Genomic DNA, 27607 nt, shown 5'->3' with positions numbered 1-27607 from the left:
TTTTAATTGCAATGGAGTCCTTGTATATTAATATTTATAAATATGTACACTGAACAAAACTCCTAATTATTACAATGTTCAAACGTCAGTATCAGTATTGGTAGAGTTACAAGTATTGGTTTGGAGCAGAATCCATTCAACCCTTGACACAACAGAAACAAAATCAAGAAAAGTGTCCAGTAAAATAAAAGCGGCTTGGCCCAAGACACACCAACATAAAAAAAGGAAGAAAAAAAAAAGCAAAGTAAAGTTCTAGTCAGGCACAACAGCCAGCCAATCCCCTTCATCCACACCCTCCCACCTCGAACAATATTACACTAATCAGAATGCAAAGAGTGGCATTTATGTGACTACCTGCACATGTGGGAACAAATATAGGAATGACCAAAGTGTAGACTGGAATACAGAACTAAAGAGCATAAATGACTCCACCAGGTGGGAACTAAAATGTACCATAAAACAGACAAGGCCAAAATGGGTTATGCAATCCGGTACACCTTCGACAATAGAGCTAAAGAAACATAGAGTAGTGACACTATTGACTAGCTTCAACACTAACTTTGGTACACTAAATAAAAGTTTGCATATAAAACCATTACTGCATTGCTATTGGCAGAGTTCTAATTTAACACATCTATTGACATTCTTTTGTCTAAAATCCTGGAAAAATTCCTGAGGAAGATTCCAGAAATGGCAGTAAATCATCCAAGGGTTACAACCAAGATCAAAATCCCATGCAAATGGGATTTTACTCAAAACTTCTTAGGATGAATAAACTTTAGGTTTAAAACAAAATTCCTTCAATCCTCACTACAATCTGAGCTGGTAACAAACAGTATGCCTTAGACGAAATGACCATCGCCACCTGGATCACTAACTTGGAAATTTTCATTGATAAGCTTCTCATTCTCCAATAGGAGTCCCTTAAAGCTAAATACTGAAAAGCACCTTCACCTCCTCTTTTCCCAGTATGGTGAGTTGCCACACGTATGTTAAAACTGAACCCATACAGCAGAAGACTGAATGCATTATTTCTGTGTCTTCTCTTTGACATTTATAAAAAAACATGGGCTACCAAAAGACACACATGTGATGAATTTTGCTTACACAACGGTTAGGTTGGAAATTACAGGAAGGGAAGAAAAGGTTTCTTTTCTTTTGGTGGGTAAAAAAAAATTCTGCAGCTAACCTTTGCTTTGCCGGATGCGCATTTGCAGTGAAACATGTGTGTCTCCCCGGCCATTGGTGCAACTCTGCTTTACGGAAGTCCTGTTGCCCACTTTTGTTACACCTTGGATGTAATAATCTACACATCAAATACAAAAGATCAATTAAATGGTTTACAGGCAAGTCATACAGAATATTACAATTCCAGAACCTAGTTTTCCTTAGAAAAGCAGGAAAAGAAATTTAATGTTACTCACCAAATTTAGGTCCCAAGTTCACGCCCTTCTTCCCTTCGCTCGTGCTGCTTGTGCTACTGGTTGTGGATAGCGTTGGGGAAGGATGTCGCTTCCTGATTGGCACCGACGAAGGAGCACTGCCAGCTGGTTCACACTCGAGTGATAACTGATGAAGACGATCTTCATCAGTTATTACCCGCATATTGTTTAGATATGCTTTTACTCTCCGGACCATTTGTGCCTGTAAAATAAACAACATCAATTAACATGAGAAGGGTTACTTCGTCAAAATTAATTTCCTGAATTTTCCAGATATTTCCACATAAATTTCCCGAATCATTCTGTAAAGTTTCAACTTACTTTAATTGGTTTACAGATGATTTTTTCTTTATATTTTTTTTTTGTGGAGATATAAAAGGAATGACTGCTGTTGCAATGCCATACATATATTTCAGTACTTGTACAGTCGGATGCACGAGTATTGGTCGGCAAATTGTTCATGACTATTTTGATTTATTTTTCTCTTTAAGGAAGTAATTTTTAAGTATTCTAGTTCAGAGGCTGTCAGCAGTTCGTTTCGTATTTTGATTCAATTCTTGAAGCTCTCATTGGGTAAAACAAAATGCATGAAAATGGTGATTAACAATTTGCTTAGTAATACTTGCAACTTGCAAGCCACTGTACATATAAACACTTGTATCAAATGTGAAAAATTTATATTTACTCCAAGTACAAACATATTACCAGAGTTTTCCGGTTATCAAAAATCTATTTCAGAAACAAATTTCTTCACTTCTCCATGTTTAGCATGATATGCTGAATTTCTATTAATTGATAATTGGTTTTCAAATTTTGAAATTAATAAATGCATACAAAAATATTGGACAAAAATGCATTAACACAAAAAACCAAACTAACTTCCAACTGTGATCACATTATGTCATTTGATACAATGTATCACTTTGTCTTTACCTAGCAATATCATACAGGGAACATGCTGACTGAGCAAGATATTCACTTGTTGAGTGAAGTGATCATTTATGTGATGGCTTTAATGTGTTTTGTTTATGGACCAACCAGGACTTGCATTATAACACAATTCATGAAAAGCGAAATATATATATCATGCCTCGTAACTTGAATACTTCTGGAATCAGTACGAACACATGCCTATAACAAATACCTTTCCCCTGGCACTTCAATAACACTTGCCTTAACCATATAACACAATGATACTAAATTCTGTGGTCTGATATTTGCCTGAGCAAAGAAAAAGTTTGTTCACAGAGCAAGTGAATAATGTTTCCCAAATGCTCAGATATTTTATGCACCCCTGAAATGTCTAGAAATTAAACAAGTACTGAAATCCAAAATACTGAAAGAGATTTATGAAAAGCAGTGATGTGGAGTAATTTAAAGTTTTGTAACTTTGGCATGAGACACTGTGTTTGGCTATGAACAAAACTTGTGTGAAACAACAAACGGTCATTTAGTAGCACATAATCTATGCTGGCACACTGCAGACTAGAATGTATTAGATGTATAGACAATAAATTAACTGACTTTTAAGGTAAATGTAAATTTAGCTGCACCTGGCAACCCTGGTACTCAGTACATTTCACTGCATGTTAAATAAAGCAGGCCTTCATATATGTTTATGTGCTAGAATGCACTAAGAAAAAATAGTACCCACCTCTTCGAACATTTTCTTAGGGTTAGGAGTTGCAGTTGACTTTTTCCTTCTCTTCACCGTGGCACTCTGCTGTCCTCCAGTTGTGAGTTGGTTCAAAGTGACCATGGCATTTGATGGTGGCTGACCTCCCAGTTCTAGCATTGTCAACAGATCGTAGGGTGAGGAACACATGTTTGTTAAAGTCCGGACTTCTTTTGCTATCATACGGAGCTTCTCAAAATTTACAAGATTTTCCACACGAGAATCATTACCAAGATTAATAAATGTAAGATCCTTTTTAACCACTGGGTAAAACGGAATCTGAAAGAAAGAACAAACATGTAGAAGGATAGAAACACAATAATGTGCATGATGTGTGACTACAGAACACACAAACTTCAACAGTACAACAGAAGAGTAATATTTGTTATGCAATACATGGTTGAAAATCGGTTCCTAAAGTGACTCCATGCTACACTAGGAACCCCCTATTTTTTTTTTAAGATAACTTTTCATCTTTGTTTCAAAATCTGTCCCTGAAGAAGCAAAGTGAATTTGCAAAACATAACAACCTTACAATATGCAAATGAGTGTATTTTACAATTTTACGATCTTGGCATGTGGCACAAGGCAAGATTTAACTAAACTTGAAATTATTTATGGGACATGTATTTACATTGGATATTTTTGGTACAATCTACATTTATATTAATTTTTTTGCCCTTGGTCCATGCGGTAAACATAAAGTAGTATTAACTATATTTATATAGGTTTTGTAGAGAAAAACTATGAGTTAACATTATCAAAGCATACCATTATTATTTATTAATGTGTAGAAATTATGGCTAAGTTGATATTACTTTGAACCAATACCTTTTCCTATTCTGATGCTTGAAAATTGTTCAAAACATTGATTAATATTAGTGGGCACTTGCTTCCACTCCAATTATAAGCATCATTTTACAATTTTGCTTTAATATTAATAATAATAATAAAAAAAATCATCACATAATATTGGTAAAAAATTTATATTCACTCGAATTATAGAATAATTAGCTCTGCAAAAGGATCCCACAGCATTTTTGTGGACCTCATGAGCAACTGGAAAAGTATCAGCCAGTAAAATCAAACTGATATTTACAATACTGATACATCGCCATTCATACGAATTTAACCCTGGTAGAAATATATCAATATTAAATATTCAGTCTCTTCACCTGGCCTCAAAGAGAGAATATGAAATGTGATGACATCTTTAGAATGTATGTCTTTTGTCTTGCAAATCACATCATGTAACATGCAACTACTATTCTTTTAAAAAAAAACAAATATAAATACTTACGATAGGTGGTTGAGATTGCTCACTGCTAACAAGCTGCCGGTATTTGGACATGTTTCGAGAGGGGTCCATTAGATCTTGCAAATCATTGAACAGCCTCTGGTACTTTGTGGGCAGTTTCTCCCATGTGGCCCTCAACCGGGAGACAGCACCATGGCCCAAACCAGATACAATGGCAAACATCGAATTGAAATTCTTGCATTCTTTACATTGCCCTGAAAATAATGATTTGTGTAAAGGCGAGTGCTTCGAATGTCTGAGTGTATGATTAGATAGGTATACAACACAGACATCATATGTGGTGTTCCAACACATAAATTGGCCTTTGCTAGAGAGAAAGTGCCAAATGAGATATGCTTTTGCAGTATACTTGATTGCTGCAAAATGACTTGTATCTGATACAAGAATGTCACCATTACACATGTAAAAAACCAAGATATGTACGCTAACAGGAGGTGTTTACACCACTTTGGCACACAAATGTATGAGCTGTAAATTGTAGAAAAATAAACTTGTGTGTAGCTAGAACAGATTTTAAAATACCTTGTTGAAATTACATCAACATATCAGGAACACACAGGACACAATTTTTCATGCCTCAATCACTCTCCAAGTACATTTAGATAGGGACTTGTAGGATTACATATTTTCACAACAATTATTCTCTTAAGAAGTAATGAAACTACAATGTTTATGTTAACTATTGTATTTCCTTGTCTACATTTTAGAGAAAAAAATATACTTAAAAAAATTAAAATATACACTTACTCGCTACTTTGATGAATTGCTTTATGATTTTGGAACGCCTGACTAGATTGTGCTCAGAGCACACCTCTGTTACCACCCAGAACATCTCTCTGTTTACCAGCTGAAATGAACAAAAACAAGCAATATATCAATGTCTATGTACTGACCATTCAATGAAAAACCACCTGACAGGTCTTGGCCTTGAAAGGCTGCTGGGCCACAGGGTTCAGTTCAAGTATATTAAATGCAAATACTAAAGATTAGTTTAAAATCTTTATTTTACTTCACTGATGATTGCAAAATATATAGTAAAATCTCAAATTTCAGTGACCTGGCACTTCTGCAGAAGAATTCAGATTCTCCAATAGTGTGGTCAAAATAGGACCTTGAAATTTAATCATGTACTATGATGACCTCCTTAAAGACAAACACATTAAACAATATAGTTCATACATAATGATTGTTGTCAAAGAATTGGTACACAGAAGAATTTGAGCATCATATTTGATGAGGAACACTCTTTTTTGAGAACATCTCAGCAACCACTAAGGTTCAGTGCATGTGCTGGGTCCTACTACTTGTCTGCTCTCACCACTCTTCACAAATCTTTCATTTTGCCTAAAACTGAATACTGCTCTCTGATCATGTCCATGGGAGGCCACTCAAATTTAGGTACAGTAAAATTCTGTTTCAAATTTCTTCTTGGCAATTTTTCGTCCCCAAATTCTATCTACAAGACAGCTGCAGAAGCCCATCCTTCTGAAAATATTAAATATCCACACTCCCCACGAGACAGATAAATTGGCAGACCATATATTCCTGCATAAAATAGCCAACTGCAACATCAGGAGTGATCACCTTCTACAGGATAGTCACTTGTGAGTGCCACCTTGCACCACTCAAAGCACTCAACTTTCCACATGTAAGAAGCCAAGATTATGCCTCATCCAGCATTTGTGTTCCACAAACCACCCATAAATTTTGATGGTAATGTATTCCAAATACAGGTTAAAAGAACCATGTACTGTAATTTTATAGACATACAGACAAACCTTCATTCATCATTTACTACAATTTTATTGCTACGTATGAAAGAATTCACAACAATTTTTAAAGTTAAAAAAATACATGCACACTGAACTTACCTCAGCAAACTGTGAAAGCATTGGTACTCCATATTTGCTCTTCAGTTCAAATAAATCATCTACATACTCTGTACTTTCAATTTGCCTGAAGATGCTGAAGTCTTGTACTGTCAGCTGAATTGCAACTTCGACAGCGTTGAGTTGCAGGAAATGTACCTGACTCTCCCTGACCAACTCGGGGGCTAATTCATCAGGGACAAGTGTCTCTGTGGTGTTGTTTGTTTTTAAATAGTACCTGTTTGTGGAAAGAGCAAATTCGATTTATAAATTCAATGAAATTACTCTAAAAATGTTTATTTTATAATGAATTTTTTTTTAAAAGATTTGCTAATCAAATGTGACACTTACAACTTTTTTTACCTGATAAAAAGTAATTTAATTATGTTATATTAAAATATTTTTGTTAAAAAACTCAAAACACATGATCAGCACGATACGAGACATTTTATTATGGTACAACACAGTTAAAAAAAAACTCCTCTTTAGTCATCGATCGGAACATCCTGGACCTTTCGGACAACACAGCAAGTAGCGTCAACGGAACTTCGACCGTGTTTTCTTTGCCATCTCTCGACCAGTCCTGATGATAGCTCCGAGATGTTGTCGAAAGCTCCTTTTCAAGTGTCTCGTATCGAGTTGTTTATGTGTTTTTTTTAACAAGAATGTTGCCAACATGTGGCATAAGAAGTTTTCAACATCATATTTATTCTCAGTTGGTTTTTAGCAACTGCAAAGTGAAATTACAATGACTAAACTGGGTTAGTTTCTGCTTGTGCTCACATTCCACACTGCCTAAACTACATGAGAAGTTTATTCTGCAGGATAAAGGTTTGTTATTTACCCATACTGCAGTTTTTCCTTGATTGTCTAATTTCAAAGGACTATGTCGCAATTAATCAGATGAAGAAAAACCGCAATATGGAAGTATTACACAATACTTTAACTTCATTTTCAATCCGCTTCTACTCTTGTTACTCCCTATGCACTTCACCTGCTGTTTATTCCAATCCGTTCGGCCAAATTTTGAAGCTGATCAGGCAATCGCCGCTGTTTAACAATTCCGCCTTCAGCAACACTCACTTCACACAAACTGAAGTTTCCACTGGGTTCTGTGTTACCAAACTCTTGAAGAGTTAACATAACAACTTCGTGAGCTGTTGTTTCCTGTTGGTGCAAAAGAGCATATATGCTGGTTAATAATTGGCTGTAAAATGGCAGACAAATACAAATAAAATTATGCTTCCCCCTGCCTCCCCGAAACATTAACTGAAATGATATTCATGATTTAGCATCGTAAATACAGCTGTAATATCAATATAGAAAATTTTGTATCTGTGCTGCTTTCCTTATTTGAAAGTATTTATGTACATCTGAAATGTACTTACATATCCGCATAATGGTTTATTTTATTCATTTCAGTGACTACTGTCACCATCTATATCTGAACTCGTAGTTAAATAAATAAAATAAACGGATACATGAATATGTACATACATTTCAGGTGTACATAAATATATCACCGCTTCTGAAGTCCTGCAATATGAATTGAAACTATTAATTAAAAGGGCCACTGCCATCACTCAAGTTGACGAGCCTTTGAAATTAACAGGTCCCAAATATTAAAAAGCATCATGGATACAAAAAAATCATCTGCATCATGAAATCCTTCAGAAAGTGAACTTTTACTTTATCAAGGCGAATGCAATGCGTTTTGCATTACAAGAACAAATTGTGTTCTTGCACATGTACTCTATAAAACAACAAAAATTGAGTGAGCGAGTTCAGCCTATATTCCACAAAAACTGCAAGGAAATAGTGGAATTTTTCATTATGTTGCAACTTATTTCTAGATACGCACATGCTCAGCAGAACCTCAGTTTTATGTTTCTCTGGGGATTGAGGTGAAAAAATTTGAAATCTGAGAATATTTTATAACATTGTGCTCTACTGAGAACATGAAGATTGAATGTGTAATATGGGAAGAAGTAAAAATCGAGGTTCCACTGTACTTGCTCACCAATTTTACTAAAACTAATTAGGCCTACATTAGCTGATTCTCAGAGAGTATCGATAAATCTATCCCGTTCCTACTTTATAACATTACCAAGCACTTTTTCTAGTTCTAGTTATATTTCCAAAATTTACCATTACGTCACACCTTCTACATCAACATTACAATTACTTATTTGCTTGAATCAATGTGTAATTCAGCTAAGAACAATAAATGATTCCATGCTAAAGAAAATATAATAGCTGATACATGTTTTTAGGTTTATGACACAATCAGTTCCCATTCCTGGTCGTTAGTTACCTTGTGAACAAGCAGGTACTTGCAGGTCTGATCAGCCTTGTAAACTTTGAGCACATGTTCGGGAAAATCAGATCTTAGGTCATCGAAGCATAAGCTCATGAGGTCTGGGTTGCTGTGACTGTGATACAGTGCAGTGTGCCCCGAATTTGTCTGATTGTTGAAGGTAGTGTCCTCATGATTCACATTTTCCCTACAAGACAAAAACAAAATACAATAAGACAAAAACAAAATACAATATCTGTAACACATACATTAACATTATTGATTGAGTTTGTGTTTTAAGTCCACTTTATGCACAATAAGGCTAATCGGGACTGGACCTACAGTTTAAAGTGGGATTCGAACCACTATGTGCCTCCACCGGGCATTGAACCTTGAACCCCTTGATTACAAGGTGGCAACACTACCACTGCGCCATCGGGGAGGCCTCTACATTAACATTAGAACAATCAATAGTTCATTATTACAACTAAAAAAACTATTTTGACTGTGGTACAGAAACAAGATTTTCACATTTTGTTCTTCAGAGAGAATGGATTCAGTTTAAATGAAGAAAAATGAAAGTATTCAACTGTTAAGAGTTCAAAAAATTGAGTGAGTAATTTCAAGAACTTTGCTCTCTGAATGTTGTCAGATCACAGTAAACAAGTAAAACCAAACATTAATAGACATAACATTCAAGACATCAAAGTATAAGAGGAGCCTACATTTGCAAGGTCACAAAACATTCTTGCGAAGTTAATTGTTCACAACTATAACATTAGAGAACATGACTTTGTTGATGAGGATATCAATTTCATATAGAATGAATACTACCACCAGCTGGAGACTATTAGTTCAATATGTATGAGCTATATTAAGAGAATTTGCTTTTTCTGTTTGCCCTGATTTATAGCATTTGATTGATTATTTTCTTTTGCTTTTGTCTAATCACGAAGATGAGGATGAGTAATGATATTATGACACTAATGAAGGGACATTCGCAAAGAACATCCATGTGCAGGCTGGGATTCGAACCAAGGTCCTAGCATCACAGCACGGTATGATAACCACTTCACCATGGAAGCTGGAACTTTGAGGTATTTATATCATATAGCACCATGGGCAGAGGGTAATATCCAGCATTTTCAATCTGAGGATAGGTGTACAGAAATTTTTAGGTGAATATTTTAACTCAAATTCACAAATTGGGCGATCTTGCAGAATTTTATGGAAGTGTAATGCACAAGCACTGACTTTTCCACATCAATGAGAAACTTGAATTCCTTCATCTTAAGAGTTACAATAGAGAAACCTGGCACTATAGCAGCAAAATGTTTTCTCAAATCTTCATCATAATTAGAACATAGTTTTATGTACAAAATTATGAACACTATAGTTTTGTATGAACCAAAATCCTTGTCTTGTTAAATGCAGATATTTAAAGGATAGAAAATATAATGATTACAATGGAGAGAAATGTACTCACCCAATGATATTCTTCGGTAGAATGTTCATCTTTATAAGAGCTTTCCGCAGTCTTATTTTAGGGCCTAATGTCATGAAACCTTTGTGAGAACCCTCTTTCTTATCTTTGCTCGGTGATGGGTGTGGTGCAGGATCTGGAATTGTGCTGATGGAGAGAGACGGAGGGTCAACCGTTGAGAGTCTTGCTCGTGGGTCCGGCTGCAACCTTGCAATTTCTGGTAATTTTTTGCCTCGAGGCCTTGGTGAGTTCTCTGGTGTTTGTAACATTTCCTTTAAAGCTGAAATTGAAAATATTAATATGACATTATTATATAATTTACTAGTCATGAAGCTTCTCTAATATACTGTTACTTATTACCTCAATCAATAATTTTTTGATACTTTGTGCATTACAAAATGTTATTCTATTATTGATTACTTTAATTACGTAAAAGGGTTCTTGTTCATTTTGTCAACCAGTTCTGTGTCTTTTCAAAGATTTTTAAAGATATTTCCAGACCAATCTGTAATATTTTGACTTACGTAAATTGTTACAGCATGTTTTTGAGTGGAAATATGAAAGAAATTATTCCAATTATAACAAACAGCATATTAGTATTATCTCTAGTATCATACTAAGGTTTAGTATCATACTAAGGTTCAGAAACATGTGAAAAGTCCATTTTCACTGCAAATACAATCATCATATTATATATTCCTGTAACTTTTCCAGTGAGAAAGTGAGATAAGGACTTACTTTTAACTATCAAAAGATCACACATCACATTTCCTTCACCACATCTCTAAATTAAATATCAATGTGTGAAAAAAAAGTCACATAACTAGGACTGAGTAAATGCCAAAACTTGGAAATTGAAACAAGTTTAAAGTAGTTCAGAAAATTTACAAATTCCTTTTATGATACAGATTTCAATTGTAACTATGCCATATCAATCTATCAAAATTATGCTTTGAAACATACATAATTTCACTTAACTTTATTATTTAATAACAATTCAATTTCTCACCACAGTGTGACTGCCAAAATCATGAAAATTACATATTACAATCAATATACATATTTGAACTCTGCAAAAGTGTTGTGTGGCATTTTTGCAAGAACATGAAAAGAAAAGAAAGGAAAAAAAAAACTTACCCAAGAGGTTTGATTTGACAGTAATACTGAGATGTGTTGTTCCTCTAAGTATTTCCAAAGCTCGTGCATGAGTCACATGTTCAAAGCTTTGACCGTTCACTTCCAGAATTTGGTCACCTCTTTTAAGGCCAACGTCTTCTGCCTTTGATCCCTTTTCAACCTAAAATGGTAATACGTTGTCATTATTTTTTTCATGTGATTACTCCTCATAATACAATTAATTGGTAAAAGTAAATTAGATGGGACAGTATGTGAAGAATGCATTACAAAATGAAAAATTAAATACAGTTTCTTTGTAATGTTTCAGATTTACGTATTATTAAGCACTACAATTGTGGAACATTTTAATGACCGATACAAACTCAAATAACACCCAAAACAATTAATAAATATTTTTTTCTGTATTCAAATTATCACTGTGACTATATGCTTGCCACTAACTTTTTTTCCTGCATGATCAAAAAAGTAGAAATTTACTCTGGTGAAATTTGATTTTTAATTAAGCATTCTTGTGTTAATGATATTGTTTAATCTGTTTCAAAGAAATTCAGTCAGAAAGAAATCAATCAAAATCTAATAGTTATACATGTATATTACATATTTTTTCTACATTATTTATACCTCCTCTGCAAGATTGAACATGCAGAAACCAGTACAAAACTGTTGAACTTACCTTTGATATGAATATCCCAAATCCTTTCTCATAACCTCCTAGGATAGAGAAATGAAGGACTTCATCTCGTGATGGTCTAGTCAAGGTCACATTTCTCGTTCTTGCTTTAGCAGCACAAGCAATATTTAAAAGGCGAAGCTGGGGGAGAAAAAATATGAAAATTCAGAAGAATAATACTTACAACATATTTCTATATTTTTAAGGGATTCCCCAGTGGCAAATCATGTTCATGTTGAGAGATTAATTAACGAATGTGTTTCTTGAAGGACACATTCGCATTTTATATCTTCCTGTGTGAAATGATTACAAAATATCACGTTGCTATCAAGACTCTCCAGAGACAGTACTTTTGAACTTTAAATTTTCCACCAATAGTCTGAACATTCTCATTTTTGATGAAAGGTAAAAAAAGGTAAAGTTCCCCATGCATGCACTTTATACCATGCCATGAGGAATATGTAGGGGGGTGTGGGGGTAGGGCCCCACACATTGTATCGATCTCAGTCATTTTGGAGGTGATATGATAAGCACCATGCTCTGGCTGCATTCCCCCTCCCCTCCACAGGTATCCATTTAATTGAGGCTGGATGAGGACAAGGACTTAAACCAGGCATGATACGCTAAAGACTTGGGTTCAAGTCCTGGCTGATCCTGCATTTTTTATGGAATTTTTACATAAACTCTATTGGCAAAAATACTTCAGCAATTCATTGTATAATATCCTCCCAAAATTTGCTCGATTCTCCCATCCCGTCTGATTTCATTAAAGGGTTCAATAACAAGTGTAGCAGCTTTGTTTCCACTTCAACCTTAAGCTCTAACAAGTTGAAGTGGATAGACATCATGGTTTAGTGATTTCTTTCCTCATCCAATTTATCAGTAAAGCTTCCCTTTGCAATGACTTTACAAATGTTGCTGACATGTCAAGTTGATTAACTTCACTTGCACTAATATCCGAGAGGGAATAGGGTAAATTAAAATAACAATTGAAACTGTCACTTACCTGGCCTTGCATATTTTCTTTCTCCAAGCCAGACTCAAAAGTTTCAAGAAACTCCATCATTGCTGGATCTGTCTCAAAGTCCGTGAAGTGATTGTTGACCCACAGAAGTACTACCCGAGTGACACGATCTCGAACAGTTGATTCGTTGAACCTACAAAAGCACATTGTGAAGAGTTACTGAATCAAGTCTTTTCTTCAAGTCATTTTTCCCCTCTATCAAAAAAAATATAACCTGAAGATACAGAAGATACTGGAATTGATCACCCAGTGGATATATACAGTGTAATGTTCCTTTGTCTTAAATTATGACTTTATTGTGAGCAACAGTATGAGGTAATGGGCAATGAAAATTATGAGTACGAACCAGACTGTTGCTGCTCAACATTCATGGATTGTTTGATTTTCTTCTCCCTTACCTGATAATAATTTCTCGAGGTTTTTAAGTAGCAAAGATCCATGCCAATATCAGCAATTTTGTTCCTGAATGTATCGGACAAAAAAGTTTAAAACTGGGTTGTTTTCACTTCATTTTATGAACATTGTTCACATAGTCATAGTTATGGCACATTAAAGCATTCTCAACTGTTGGACATGGCCCATTAATGGGCTCTGGAATCAATTATACTGGGCCACAAGAGGTTCTTCCTAAGATTGTCATTTTAGCAATTTTCATATTCTTATTAAATCGGATATTTTTGGTGTTCAAAATGCAACATGGCAATGATTGATTGATTGATTTGCTTCATTTTACTTCACTTTTGTGCCACTTTTGGCTAATTTGCGAAGATGGGGATGAGTGATGACATGATGAAATTGATGAATGGACACACACAAACATCCATGCATGGACCAGGATTCAAACCAGAAACCCGTGGCATCGTAGCGCGATGTGCTAACCACTCCGCTATGGGGGCTGGCAACATGCCAATGAAAATCAGCACTTACCAAATTAATGGATAATGGCCTGATAAAATTGCATTTCATTAGATCCAAAGATTCACAACCAGTTTAAACCTAATTTTATATTTGTCAACAAACAGACATAATCGAACTATTACACTTTATAATCATGCCATAATTTATTTATTAATATTGAATTTCAATGGCATATATTAATTAATGTATAAGGTTTCCTAATAATTCTTCTGTACCTTTACATTGCTAGCACGACACAGTCAAGCATACATGGGAGAATATCAGTAACCTTACAGTTGCTAGGTTCTCCAATGCACCAGGACAACAGAATTTAACTTACCACTTCAGTAGTTGTCCAGCAACATGAACCGAGCTGTCGATGAATGTTCGATGAGTTAAAAGAAAATCCTCCACGTACGTTGGATCTATGATGGAATTCTCCTCTATTAATTGCAGCATTAATCGTTCAGCAGTTCCCTGGAAATTAAAAATTCAATAAGTAAGTATTGCTTGCTGTTGAATAGCTCTTCTGACAGTGCTTCTCCCCTTCCCATCTTGGACCTTTGATGGTGACTGAGAAGGGGATGAAAATTTGGATCTTAATTTTATTTTTCACTTTATCTTGTGGTTTCCATATTTTTCTGTTAAGTATGAGAAGCATGAATTAAGTATCTGACACATCTCCCACTTAAAATCCTTCGCTTCTTATTAAATTTATTTTGCATTTCTACCACCTTTGGCTTATCGCAAATTAATATTCCTTGCAAAGGTCTTTACATAAGCAATGGGATATTACAAAATAATATAGTAAATGCTATGCTTGCTAGTCATGTAAGGTTAGTGAGTGTATGGTATATAGAGGTATTGAAAAAGTTCTGTGGAACCCAGACGGATGCCATTAGAAAAAAAAACTCTTATAATAGTATCATTTATAATAGTATAATACATTACTTTGTAACAGCATTTATTATTATGTGCGTCATGTGGTTGAGATTAATGTACTTCTCTACACTTCTTCAGCACACAAACTATACAGAAATAAGTTACAAACAGCACAGTTTATAATTTCAAAATTAAAAATAGATATTTCCTTCTTACCCTAATTACGATATGTCCTCGGCGAGTCCCTCCATCTAACACTCTCTGCTCGGTGACTAAAATAACTTGCCCATTTTCTTCATGTCGCCGGGTATTTTCCTCACCTTGGTGCAAGATGCGGTAATAGTCTGTCTGCGTAATACAGACGAATTGGCAGTCGTCACACTTTGTTCTCATCACACCTTTATGATACAATTTTTCCATTGTCGGTGTGATTCCAAAACTGAAGAATAAAATGCAATAAGGCATGTATTAAATATACAATTTCAAATCATCAATGAAATAATTTCTAGGGGCACGTTGCAATTATTGTAATTGTTATAATTTAAACTTAATTAACTCTATTAAATAAATATCACATTTTCATAGTTCTTACCAATATCGGTAAAAGAAATTCCCTGACTTTTCAATGCTTTAATATATTTATAGAAAAATTGTATGTGGATTAAATATTCAAAGGAATAAAGTTTATAAAATATCTCTATGTAGAATATCTCCCAGCAAGGAGCCAATTGGAGGAAAAAGTAAAATGTGCTTTTAATTCTAGCAAGTACAATAATAATAATAATATGAATACAACAACAACAATTTTCTATGACTCTTGAACTTTTAAATGTATTTACAAAATTCACACACTTTTCCACCCAAGTCAATTTACCTGACTTTTCTGCATTTTTCAGGAGCCTTAAATAATAATTATTTTTGTAACTTTATCATGAACATCAATGCATCACTTATAACTAGAATGTTGTAAAAAATAAAAAACATTACAATTGATCTCCGTAATAGATGAATAATAGTTTTTCTTGTATGTACGCATTGCTTGCATGATAGAATTATTTTCCTGTAGTTTACGGTTATTACAAGCATAAGAAAACAGTTTTTTCTTTGTGACGTTTCAGGAGAACACACGCTCCTTTCATCAGACATTTATTTTCATTTTGACTAAAGATACAGTTATAACAATGGTTAGTAATTTTTAAACAAAAAGAATCTGTTATATAATGGATGTTGTCAATGTTACATTGTTGTAATATAGCAACTTAACTGTGAAAAAAGCAGTCTTTTTTTTTTTTTTTTAAATTATGAATGCCAAATATCATCAGGTAATTCAAATTCATCATTGTTTTCACAAAGTCTCTTGATGTTTTCTGTTACATTAAATTTTAAAGATGGTGGCTTACTCCATTTGTGAAAAAGAAAACTCCACACTGGATCTATGTTACCATTTTCATTATTTAATTTATTCCAGTGTTCTGCAATGAACGACGCTTCCCAGACATTCAACTCTGTGTTTCCCGTTAATCTTTTTAAAACCCTTCTCTTTTTAATCAAATGCTTCTCTTCGATGATATGAGTTGACAAACCTGTTCTTGGGTTTAGATTTATAATGTCCAAATTACCTGATGATATTTGGCATTCATAATTTAAAAAAAAAAAAAAAAAAAGAAAAAAAAAAAGACTGCTTTTTTCACAGTTAAGTTGCTATATTACAACAATGTAACATTGACAACATCCATTATATAACAGATTCTTTTTGTTTAAAAATTACTAACCATTGTTATAACTGTATCTTTAGTCAAAATGAAAATAAATGTCTGATGAAAGGAGCGTGTGTTCTCCTGAAACGTCACAAAGAAAAAACTGTTTTCTTATGCTTGTAATAACCGTAAACTACAGGAAAACAATTGATCTCTCAGAGAAACTTTTATTTCTCTCTCAAGCAGAACTACTTGTTTAAGTTTACTACAATTAAAATAAAATACAACTCTTCATCAAGATTGCGACAGATGTACACTTTAATTTTAAATGCAAGGACAGATATTCTTCACAATGCAACCTCAATAAGCAATAGAGCAATTTATATAATATCCCAAACATCCACAAATGTAGTCAGACTCATACCTGTCTCCTAGGTGGAGCTGTTGTGTCTCGCCACTCTGCTGCTCGACCTCCACATGACCATTGATGAGAACGCTCCACGAATCAAGCTCCTCCCCATCATTCATCACTATTGTGCCGGCCTTCTCTACAACTGCGAATACCTGCAGAGAAACAATTTTTGCCAGTGTAAACTACAAATTGCATGGTACATAAAAGATTGCTTCTTACATTATACTAATTTACAGAATAAACAGTTACGGAGACAAAAATACTAATTATATCAACAACTGCCGACTATTCAGTACAAAAAAAGAAGACAGCTACAAGCTACAAAATTTGTTAATCAACAAACAATAAATATGTAAACACAGTAACACAGTGTTCGAACTCAAGATATGATAGTAATAAGAAGTAAGTTAGTGCTAAAATACTAGGTACTACATAATGTTTTTTTAACAACTGCATGACAATTATTTGAAAATATTGAGACTCAAATTTTTAGTTCTAGCATAAATATGTAGCAAAGATTCTCTCGGATTTTCAACCAAGTATTATAAAGACATGAATGGATTTTTTTTTTTTAAAAAATGAAGATAGAAAGAATAATCTATAGTATATTGGCATTAGTAGAAGTGACGTATTGGTGTATGATTTATAGGTAAAAATTTCGGTAAATTTACTTCTGATATTTCTACATTCTGTAACTCAAAACACAATTTGATCACTTTTTATTGTTCTTACATGTATAAAGGGGAAATTCTTAACCCTGAATTTGTAAAGTACATCTAAATATGCAATTTTATTTCTCTCGGTCACTTGCTTCCATATATTAATTAAGGAAATGAATGAAGCATTCAGATTCTTCACGAGACGCTTGTTTTTTAATATTGAATAAACACCAGTTATTAGTATTTTTTATGTCAGTAGTAGTTTATTGCTAATCCACCCTCAAAAGTTTCTGACACATTAATTACCATTAGAAGCACAGAATAGTTAATCGGGACTGGTCTTGCAGTTTATGTAAAGTTTGAGCCACTGAAATATGCTTCCAGTGTTGTCTCATGAAGGGAAATTAAGAGTCTGTGCGAAGAAATTTAGGGATATTTTATGATGAAAATTTCGTGAATAATGTCGAAAATTCGAGGGACTTGAAAACTAGAACCCCTTGACCAATCTAAAAAAAATATATATCATTTCTGTAATCAGCATTAAAAGTTCTATAAGTATACCGAATTTCATCAAAATCGGGGATAGTGGGTGACATTTTCACAAAATTCTGGACGATTTGACATGGAATGACCCACTAAGCCTAAAACAAACCATAATTACAAATTTTAATTTGATTTGGAACCACTCCACCTTTCCTAGTTTCTAAAGTTGTCAGAATTCTACCTTCATTTGGCCATTCAAACTCTTGAACAGGAGCAAAATAATAGTTTTATGATTGTGAATTTAAATTTCTTAAGTTGAAGGAGAAATTGCCCATTCACGTTGTGGCAACATTGAAAGTCAAACCCGTTTTCCATATTTTAGAATACTGTGTGTATAAATGTGGTCCTTTATTCACACTGATTAAAAAACCCACTATTTATCAGAAAATACAATATGCATACTTTAACATACTCTTCTACCTCAACACTAAAACATCTGCGAGTGAAATTCAAGAAAGCAGTGCATGAACTCACCATAACACCACATAGGGCACGTCGCACGGCGAGTGTCATGTTTGTGAAGGCCTTCAAATGCTGGGTGAATTCTAGAAGCGTCTCTATGTCGTCCTCTGTTCGGTCTGCAGGGTCCTTCTCCAGGCACTCTCTCACGGTGTCCCTGACTTCGAGACTCTGCAAAGGCAAAGATATCATTCATACACATGCTATTTGTCACTTATCACAATACCTTACACAATGCTCATAATAATAAATATTTACACAAGTTTAAGATTTAATGGATCCAACTTCCCATTGTTGTAGTAAACATTTTGAATTATGTAATAAACAAGCCTGGAAAACTGGAACAGTGACTGAAAATTTCGTGATTCATAATTTGATTAAACACATCTGCTCGAATTTCATCGCAGCCACGAATCCGGCAGACCGGCATACGAGCACACTTAATCAGTACTCGAAGACAAACTAAGTGATACGGAGAAGAGCAGAGTCTTATTCGATTCTACAGTAGAAGGTTCAAAGTCAACTGTTTTCCAGATAGAGTACACGCAATCATGTTATTTAATACACACACCTCGTATTTTTAAAATCTAGTGAGTTATTTCTATCACAGTAGTTCTCCTAGTATAGAACAACAAAATCCGATGGGTTCTTTGCCGAAATTGGGGTGGGAGTGGATGAGTAGATGACATTTTTTACTTATGGCATACTAGGTCCACTGAAAGTTTACTATTAACTTTGGACAAAGTTTATTTTACGTCCACTTTATGCTCAGATAGGCTAATAGCGACTTAACGTATAGTTTAAAGTGGAATCCTAATCACTGCATTGTGTCTCCACAATGGAACGCGAGCCCACTTGATTGCCAGGCGATAGTGTCACCACTACGTCGTTAGTTTAAGACGTCTCAGAGGTTGATGAGGTCGTCAGTACTTTTTATTCTTTATTTTTAGATGTTTCGGGGAGCTACTATTTCATTTCTAGACCAAGATCACTTAATCTTAGTTCAAAGAAAGCAATCGCATCGCTGTATTATTGGAGAATGTATTGTAATTTGAAGGAGTATGTGGATTTGTATGCAACCCGTCGAGCAGAACTCATGTGCACGTCTGCATACATCGCAGGATGCCCACCACCGGAATTCCAGTGAATGCCGAAACTGGTTCCGAGAAGAAAGACGTTCACATCAACAGTGGTGTGATGAGGGAGGATTGTGGAAGCAAGTAAAGATTATAAACGACGTTTGGAATTGGATGCGTTTGAACAGAAAACTTAAAGAATTTCGATAATTATGTTGAAATAGAATAAAAATTTCAATATTGGATTCATACGCCATATTTGCAATTTATTTTTCGTTGTACAAAATTTTAAAAAAGCGTTAATAGGCTCGGGTGTAAAACATGGTAAATTACATTTTGGTCATTTCAGACTTCATTAAGAAAAAAGGATATTACAAGCTATACTGTAGAAAAATTGTTTTCGTGTTGTGTTTACCAATTTCAGTAGGCTTCACTGAGTCCAATGCAAATTGTATTACATGGCAATTTCACTCGAAAATTGTAACTCAAAAATGACCAAAATGTCACTTACCATGTTTTACACCCGAGCCCTTCAATTCATACATGTCTGCAACTAAACGAGAAACCTATTTTAGGGCTGTATCCTGAATGATATATAAAATGAAGGCAACGTAATGCCATACATTTGAAGCCATACGAATGAAATATACCCAAATTTAAGTACTCTACTGTATATAGCTTGGAGATGCAACATTTTATGGTTTTATGTAAGACCGCCCAGAAGTGAAATGCACTGCAAAAATAGTGAAATATGGCCAAGAAGCATTTTTTTATATAAAAAAAAAGTTTCAGATTCTATCTACAAAAAAAATGGATTATGCTGTTACGAGTCTTGATTATAATATTTATGATGTTTCAGCTGTTTTTATTAAACATGAAAAGCTATACAATTTTATGATATTTCAAGAAAATTTCGCAATTTTAGGTAGATTTTGTAGACCGAAGATATCAGTTTACAAGCCACAACCTTTTGCACACACTGACTATTTTCGCTTTACCCTAGTGCAGGATCTTAACATCACATAGCACATACATATCACCTCCAACAATACACTTCTAATGGCTAATTAATAGCTTTATTTCACAGTGCAAAAACTATTCAATGTAATATTCTATCGTTGCATAACCTTTGTATTACCTTTATTGTACAATCCTGTTCAGATAAAGTGGCACATTCTTCAACAGCTCAGCCTTTTATTTCTTTGTTTTTATGGATTCACGGTATCTGTGACAATGTTTGGTTGTAACAACGGCCCATGAGGCCTAAACACGCCTGCTTAAATAAAGAGCCATTCTATTCTATTCTTACACCTTAAAAGATAATTCTAATTGGGCCATTTACCACAAACAACACTGAACTGAACAACTTACCCCTATGCTCTCGGCGAGATCCTCCTCCTCGTCAGAGTCGACGACGGACTCGACGAGGCCCGACAGGTCCACCTCGTCGGCGTCGAGGGAGCTCTGGACGCTCTGCATGGTGTCCGAACCGCTGTAAGCAGAGCTGGTGTCGCTGCTGTGAGAGCTGCGGTTGGACTTCAAGTAGAGCTCCGTCCGAGACAGGACGCTGTGCACCGGAGGCAGGTCTCCGGAATACTGCAAAATGGAAAAACAATTACTGGAAACTGAGTCGCATTCATTATTCAGAAGGGTAGCTGTCGCAAACCAATTCCGGAAGGTCAAAGCTCGTTGGAATCAGATTCGCTCCTCTCCAGGTAGCTTCCCCTCCCACTCTTTCCGTCCAAGAGGACAGTCTAGCGTTACATGTTCCGTGCATAATTCATCCACCCAAAGTTTCCCCCTTCCTCCCGGATTCTCAAAATTCGGTTTTCATTTTTTACTAAAACAAAAGGACGCTCGAAGCTCAGCGGAATGTTGTGCCTTTCTTATTTTATGTCGATTTACTAGGCGCAGGGTCGGCGTGACGTGCTACAAGCGAGAGGTCTTAGGTTCGAAACGTTGGTTAAGGTACCGATGTATCAGACCATTGCATCAGTTCATCATTTCATCGTGCTTATCTCGAGACGTGGCAAAACAATGTGTTGTCATACTATGCCGCTTTTCTTATACTTTTGGATAATCGCAACGATGAGGATGAACGGTGAAAGAGTACTTACAAGGAACACCCATACTCAGGATCTGATTGGAACCCAGGAACTTCCGTGGCAATATGGGAAAAAACAATCAAACTACAACGGTAGAAACTACAATGTTAGAAAGGAGCAGTCGCAAGTCGCGAATAAGTTTAGGTTTGGTGCCTTTCTTAAGCCATCGTGTAGCCGTCTATGGAAGCTAAGCAAAGTACTTTCGATCACGACATCTTCTTCTATCTACCTATATGTATAAAAATGGATGTATGTGTGTATATATATGTATGTTTGTTACGGCATAACTCTCGAACGCCTGGAGCGATTTCAACCAAACTTGGTACGCGTATCACTTACAATCTCGAAAGAAATACTGTCAGGGTAAGACATCTCTGGCACCCCTAGGGGTGGAGTTGGGTGGGAGTGGGAAAGGGGTGACATGTATAAATAATCGAAAAGACCGATATTAGTGTGGAATATATAAATTTTTGGAGTCGCTAAGATGAACAGTGACACTCCCAATGCCGTTCAATTTATTTATTCTTGCTCCTGGAGGTGAAACTAAAAATGTTGTTTATAATCAAGTTTTGAGTTAAATTAATATTATAGTGAATCTGTAAATAAAATTAGTTACATTTTACACTATAGTTAATATTCATTTTTTCCCGTCTAATAGAAGATTGGGATAAATAAATACCCGGGCAGCGCCGGGTAATCAGCTAGAATTATTTATTTCTGTTTTACATAGAGAAACTCTAAATAAATTGATGTTCACAGATAACTGACCAATGGTAAATGTTTCTGAACAATTAATTTACATTCAGTGTCGTATTTCGGTTCTTTTTCATCATTTTTCGCCCTCTATTGATATATTGTAGCGATGCCTTATTCTGAATTCGAACCTACGACTCCAATCAATTTCTGTTCCTACACCGGAATCTTATGAATCGGTATGATTTGAAACGTCACGTTCATTTAAATGAACACCTTTCAAGAAGCTCACAAGATACGAAAATGAATGAACATTTTTAATGAATTCCGACTAACTACATTATGCTTCTTCTGTGTCATCCAGCCTATACAGCGCAGCAATATATTTATTTTTATTTTCATCTACTGAATTTGACCTATGGCTTCAAATTTTGGCGACTAGCTCTTCACATTTGTACCTACATTAGTCGTCAGATGGCACCTAAACGTCAATTTTCAAACCACAATGAGATATAAAAATGGCCGATGGCGGAGGATGTTTTCCGATATGCGAATGTCTGCAGTAAAAGATCTCACATCTGTTTCCTTGCACCAAACCAGATTTTTTTTTCTCTCTCCAGAAACATCAGAAAATTTACCTTCAGAATCAACGCCGTAACAGTTATGAATCAACTTGTTGTAAACAAACCCCACTGCAAGTTTCCTAAAACCAGTTTCGATGCTTCCGGACAAGAAAAGCGTTTTAACCCAGCACAGAGAGCAGAAAAATCGCCAGCAGTTCTTGCGTCGAGGTCAATCACAGTTAGGCAAGTCTTATGATGAGTTGCTCAGTAACAAATGGAGCGAGAGGAGAATGAATCGGGTTTCCGTAAATCATAGCGCAAACATAGGGTCACGTCAACAAATAAACGCAGCCATTACACCCTCCCCCAAAATACACTTACGTCATTTATCATTGTACCAACAGCCACCTCACCGGTTATGTCGAAACTAAAATCCCCACATAGTACATTTATCATCATGCGATTACATGCACATCTATACATCGATCTGGCAAAATGTCCACTGAAATTGCAGTAGTTGACTAATTATGCTTGTTTTCGTGGGTTGATACACACACACACACATGTACACAACGCTTGAGTTTAGTCTGACATGCATCTACAAGTTTGCCATTGTGCTCCAGAGCGTTGGTTTAACTCTGCAAATAATGTCCAGTGCCACTACGTAATCTCTCAAGGGAACACTAGGACAAATAGGAAAGAAACAGAAAATTTAGCTACACAAACACTGCACTGGGAATATTGTCATACGTCTAACGGTACTTTTAAACTATAGGTCTTTTTTGCCCTTACGGCGGCTGGTCCTATAGCTCTTTTCAATTCTTACGGCGGGCGCTCTAGATGCTGGCAGGGGAAGTGGGGAGCGGGGATTACGCAACAGACCAACCAGACAACAGCAGTGGCGCCGAGAGACACGACGCGGCCGGAAAAAGTACTACGTAAAACTCGTTCTACTGGCTGCTGCGTTTCTTAACGCTTTGGATTGGTCGCTTCCCCGCTCCCCACTTCCCCTGCCAGCTTCTAGAGCGCCCGCCGTAAGAACTGAAAAGAGCTATAGTTCTGACAAGGGAAGTGGGGAGTGGGGATTACGCAGCAGACCAACCAGACAACAGTGGTGGCGCCGAGAGGGGAGGAACTACATGTGAACCTCGTTCTACTGGCTTATCTACTTCTTAACGTGCTGGATTGGTCGCTTCTCCGCTCCCCTTGCCAGCATTAGGATCGGCCGCCGCAAAAGTAGAAAATACCTTTAATAGTTGTGAATATTGAATGATTGATTTACTTAATTTGACTTCAACTTTTCTGCCAATTTTGACTAATCGCGAACATAAGAATGAGCGACAAGAAGATGAAACTGATGAAGGGACACTCACACAGATCACCCATGCCCAGGCCGGGATTCGAACCCGAAACCCCTGGCGTTGTAGCGATGTGTCCCGGAGGTTGGCAGTTGTGTATGCTAGCCTATCTTTCCCTAGTTTCAATCCATTCCGAGGAGATATTTCCTAGCTTCTTTAGTAGAACCATACTATTTTAAACCTAAAGGCAGGGATTGAATCTATGACCGCCCTAACGACCCACTACGCATTCAGCTACTCTACCGTACCCACCACACATTTTTTACCACAATATTTCGCCTTGTATAAATTTCTAATTTTTATGTTCTCGAGAACATAATTATAGGTATCGCTTCTTTCATTTTTCTTTCTTTATATTTTGACTCTTCGTGCAGTGGCATCTGGTGAATTTTTGTTTAGGTTATTTTGTTTATAAAAGAAACCATTTTTGGTGCAAGAACACGATATCGCTACATTTGCAAATTTTAAAAGGAGGTGAGGGAATCACATTGTCTTTTTGTCTGAAGAACAACGCACATGTTAAAAAGTACATAACGTCTAGCAGTGTTTTGTCACACACAACGGTAACTCAACGCAGTTGGTTTTTACAGTTTTCTCATTACAGTTTAGTAGAAGATAAAGAACTATCTATGATTTACTCATTCATTTTACGCACGTTTGTTACGCCCATGCATAATTGAGTAGTTGGGCACTTAAAATGGCTGGGTTAAAGCATAGTACTCTTCATGTACAACGACGTCAATTTTAGTAGACGCAATTCTGTAATTTCTGAAAGTGCTTACAGATTAACCTCTAGATTTTAGATTACTACGAGAGAGTGAGTTCTTTGGACGTTTATATGCAAGTTTTCAAAATGTATGCTGGGTATAACTGCCAAATGTGAATAAAGTTATTGATGATGATGTTGATATTAACGTTAATATGAAATTTTGAGAAAAATATTAATATAATGAATGAGTGAATGTATAGGAAACGTTTATTTGAATTGAATTGAATTGGTGTTTTTAAGTCCACTTTGTGCACAGTAAGGCTAATCGGGACTGGACCTACAGTTTAAAGTGGGTTCCGTTCCGAACCACTATGTGCCTCCACCGGGTATCGAACCCGGGACCCCTTGATTACAAGGCGACGACGATACCACTCCACCATCGGTGAGGCAAAAACGTGTATTTCTGTGCAGAAATTTATAACAAAAGTGCATTTTTATGTACATGTTGAGTCCAATCAAGTTGTATGGTTATGCTATGATGATTGGACGTTGATATTCTGTGTCCTGATAAGTGTTGTTTTATCTTGTATAAGGGGAACTGTAGTTCAGGAAAGAGGTTAAATACATTACTTCTTTTAGTGTTTCTTTTAATCTATGAAGTATATAAAACTAATATTAGTGGTAGCAAAGTTAAGTGCTGAATATCACGCTCTGATGTGGTATTAAATGCCACCTACATTCTACACTTTTTCCACACATCTGAGGCGTTTCAGAGTAGCCCATTAAGGCTTAAGTGTTCACCGCTACAGGAGCGAAGTCATTTTTAACTTGACCAAGACTGGATAAACCTCACACCTTTTTGTGTACTTTTGATCTGTTTCTCAATTTCATATGCGTTTCTTATGTCCATCCACACTCTACTCCAGGGATTGTCGAAACTCTCCTATGTACTCGCTATGAAATCGAAGATCATATGTTCAAATCCCAGTTAAGGAACGGATATTTACGATTGTACATTCATCAATCTCACCGAACTGTCCAATGCATTGGCACATTCATCAACTAATACTTATTTTACACTAATATGCCTAAGAATAAGAAATGTAATCAGTGCATACCTGATCATGGTCATGTTCGTTCGATAAGAGCCTTTGGCGCAGTCCAAGTTCCGGCTGGTCGTAGACCAACCCCCGTTCTAAGCTCATCGCGCTGCACGGTTGTCTTTGACCACCCCGTCCGAGTTGAACATCTGGATAGTCAATCTGAAAACAGAAAAATCGAACATTTCGTTAGGATCGAATCATGTATGGGAATATTCATTTCAAGATAATCACACTGCAAAAATCTAATACCAATCACTAAACGTTAACAAAATGTTTCAGGAATTGTCCGTATTACATAAACTTTGCCACTTGAAATATAATTTTTTTGTTAAAAATAAAAATATGAACTCCCTCTTCTATTGCTATGAAGGAATATGTGAGCATTATGATGACGTCATCAGTTACTATGTTTTCCTGACGTAGGGAATGTGCGTGCGCGAGAAGCATTTGGGGATAATAGCAACTCCTCTCTCCAGTATGGACTCTGGCATTTCTAAACTAGAGATGGTTACAAAATCCGAATAACGGATATTCGGTTTTCAAATTATCCGTTTCGGACGCAACTGATAATTCGAATATTCGGATAGAACAGATTTGATGAAGGATTTGTAAAAAATCTGTAGTGAAAAAGGAAAATAACGGATAAAAGAATATGTTGATAGCCCGCAAAACGGATAAACGATAAAACTATCCGCATATTTGAAATCAGGCTAGAAAATTATCCGATTAAAATTTTATCCGGATTTGTCCATCCCTATTCTAAACCAGAATGTTTATCGCCGCAGGAACCTGTCCCTATCTCAGGTAAAGTGCCTGCCCGTTGACAAAGTGGCAATGTCAACTTGTAATCAAGATTCGATACCCGGTGGAGGCACATAGTGGTTCGGATGATCCCACATTAAACTGTAGGTCCAGTCCAGATTGTCTTAAAGGGGACTTAAAAACAAATTCAACAACTTCTGGTTAGTAACATGAAACTTGCAGACCTGAGGACACTAGAGCCTCACTTTGACAAAAACCGCCACGACGCATGCTCGCGATTCTTCATCTTAAATTAGAAAGATCAACCAAAGTTCCCCATCATATACTCCGTTCCGGCTTTACGCAGAGAAATACATAACGGCACAGTTAACAGAGAGGACGAGAGAACGGGAAAAGAAAAAAAGTTGTTAATTCCAAACAAAAGAGTAAATTGCATTAGTGTCAAGAGGAATTACATTTTAACAACACCAGGAGGCGCTTTTGTTTCCAAAGCTAATGGAGGGGCAACAAATGGGGTTTCCATCTCTCTAAGCCAGAACTTCATAACGGCAATTCCTCCAGGTTTTTTCCCTTCTAATTGATAGCCGTCTTTGTTGATTAAGCTCATATTTTTCGTTCGTAGCGGGGAGAAGAGGAGGGGTTTCCTGCATAAACTAGCAAGTTTCAAAAGATTAAGTAAATGAACAGTAGACAGTGTGAGGCTTTCCGAAACTTCAGATTCCGGTCGGTCGGGAAAAAAAAGTTACTTCGTTGAAAAAATAAATCAGTTACTTCCT

General features: G+C 35.9%; 1 protein-coding gene across 11 annotated transcripts in view; it reads right to left on the bottom strand.

Moving 5' to 3' along the window:
* Nucleotides 1–27607, bottom strand: part of PDZ-GEF (PDZ domain-containing guanine nucleotide exchange factor) — a 483761-nt gene that overhangs the window by 22321 nt on the left and 433833 nt on the right. For 9 of the 11 annotated variants that reach the window (XM_083131069.1, XM_083131068.1, XM_083131070.1 and 6 more), the window contains 18 exons: nt 26085–26228; nt 20910–21134; nt 18478–18633; nt 16814–16953; nt 14909–15131; nt 14151–14287; nt 12896–13046; nt 11893–12030; nt 11220–11379; nt 10086–10362; nt 8618–8807; nt 7298–7470; nt 6307–6541; nt 5183–5282; nt 4418–4629; nt 3097–3396; nt 1425–1644; nt 1190–1306 (listed from right to left, as the gene is read on the bottom strand). In XM_083131069.1, the coding sequence (XP_082987195.1) occupies nt 1190–1306; nt 1425–1644; nt 3097–3396; nt 4418–4629; nt 5183–5282; nt 6307–6541; nt 7298–7470; nt 8618–8807; nt 10086–10362; nt 11220–11379; nt 11893–12030; nt 12896–13046; nt 14151–14287; nt 14909–15131; nt 16814–16953; nt 18478–18633; nt 20910–21134; nt 26085–26228 (3298 nt within the window). The remainder of the gene's footprint in view (nt 1–1189; nt 1307–1424; nt 1645–3096; nt 3397–4417; nt 4630–5182; nt 5283–6306; nt 6542–7297; nt 7471–8617; nt 8808–10085; nt 10363–11219; nt 11380–11892; nt 12031–12895; nt 13047–14150; nt 14288–14908; nt 15132–16813; nt 16954–18477; nt 18634–20909; nt 21135–26084; nt 26229–27607) is intronic. The other 2 variants (XM_083131077.1, XM_083131072.1) reach the window with 1 other exon arrangement.

The sequence above is a fragment of the Lepisma saccharinum genome, chromosome 11, assembly GCF_977018435.1.
Source record: "Lepisma saccharinum chromosome 11, izLepSacc3.1, whole genome shotgun sequence".
Lineage (NCBI taxonomy): Eukaryota > Metazoa > Arthropoda > Insecta > Zygentoma > Lepismatidae > Lepisma > Lepisma saccharinum.
This window is presented reverse-complemented; position numbering and strand designations above follow the sequence as displayed.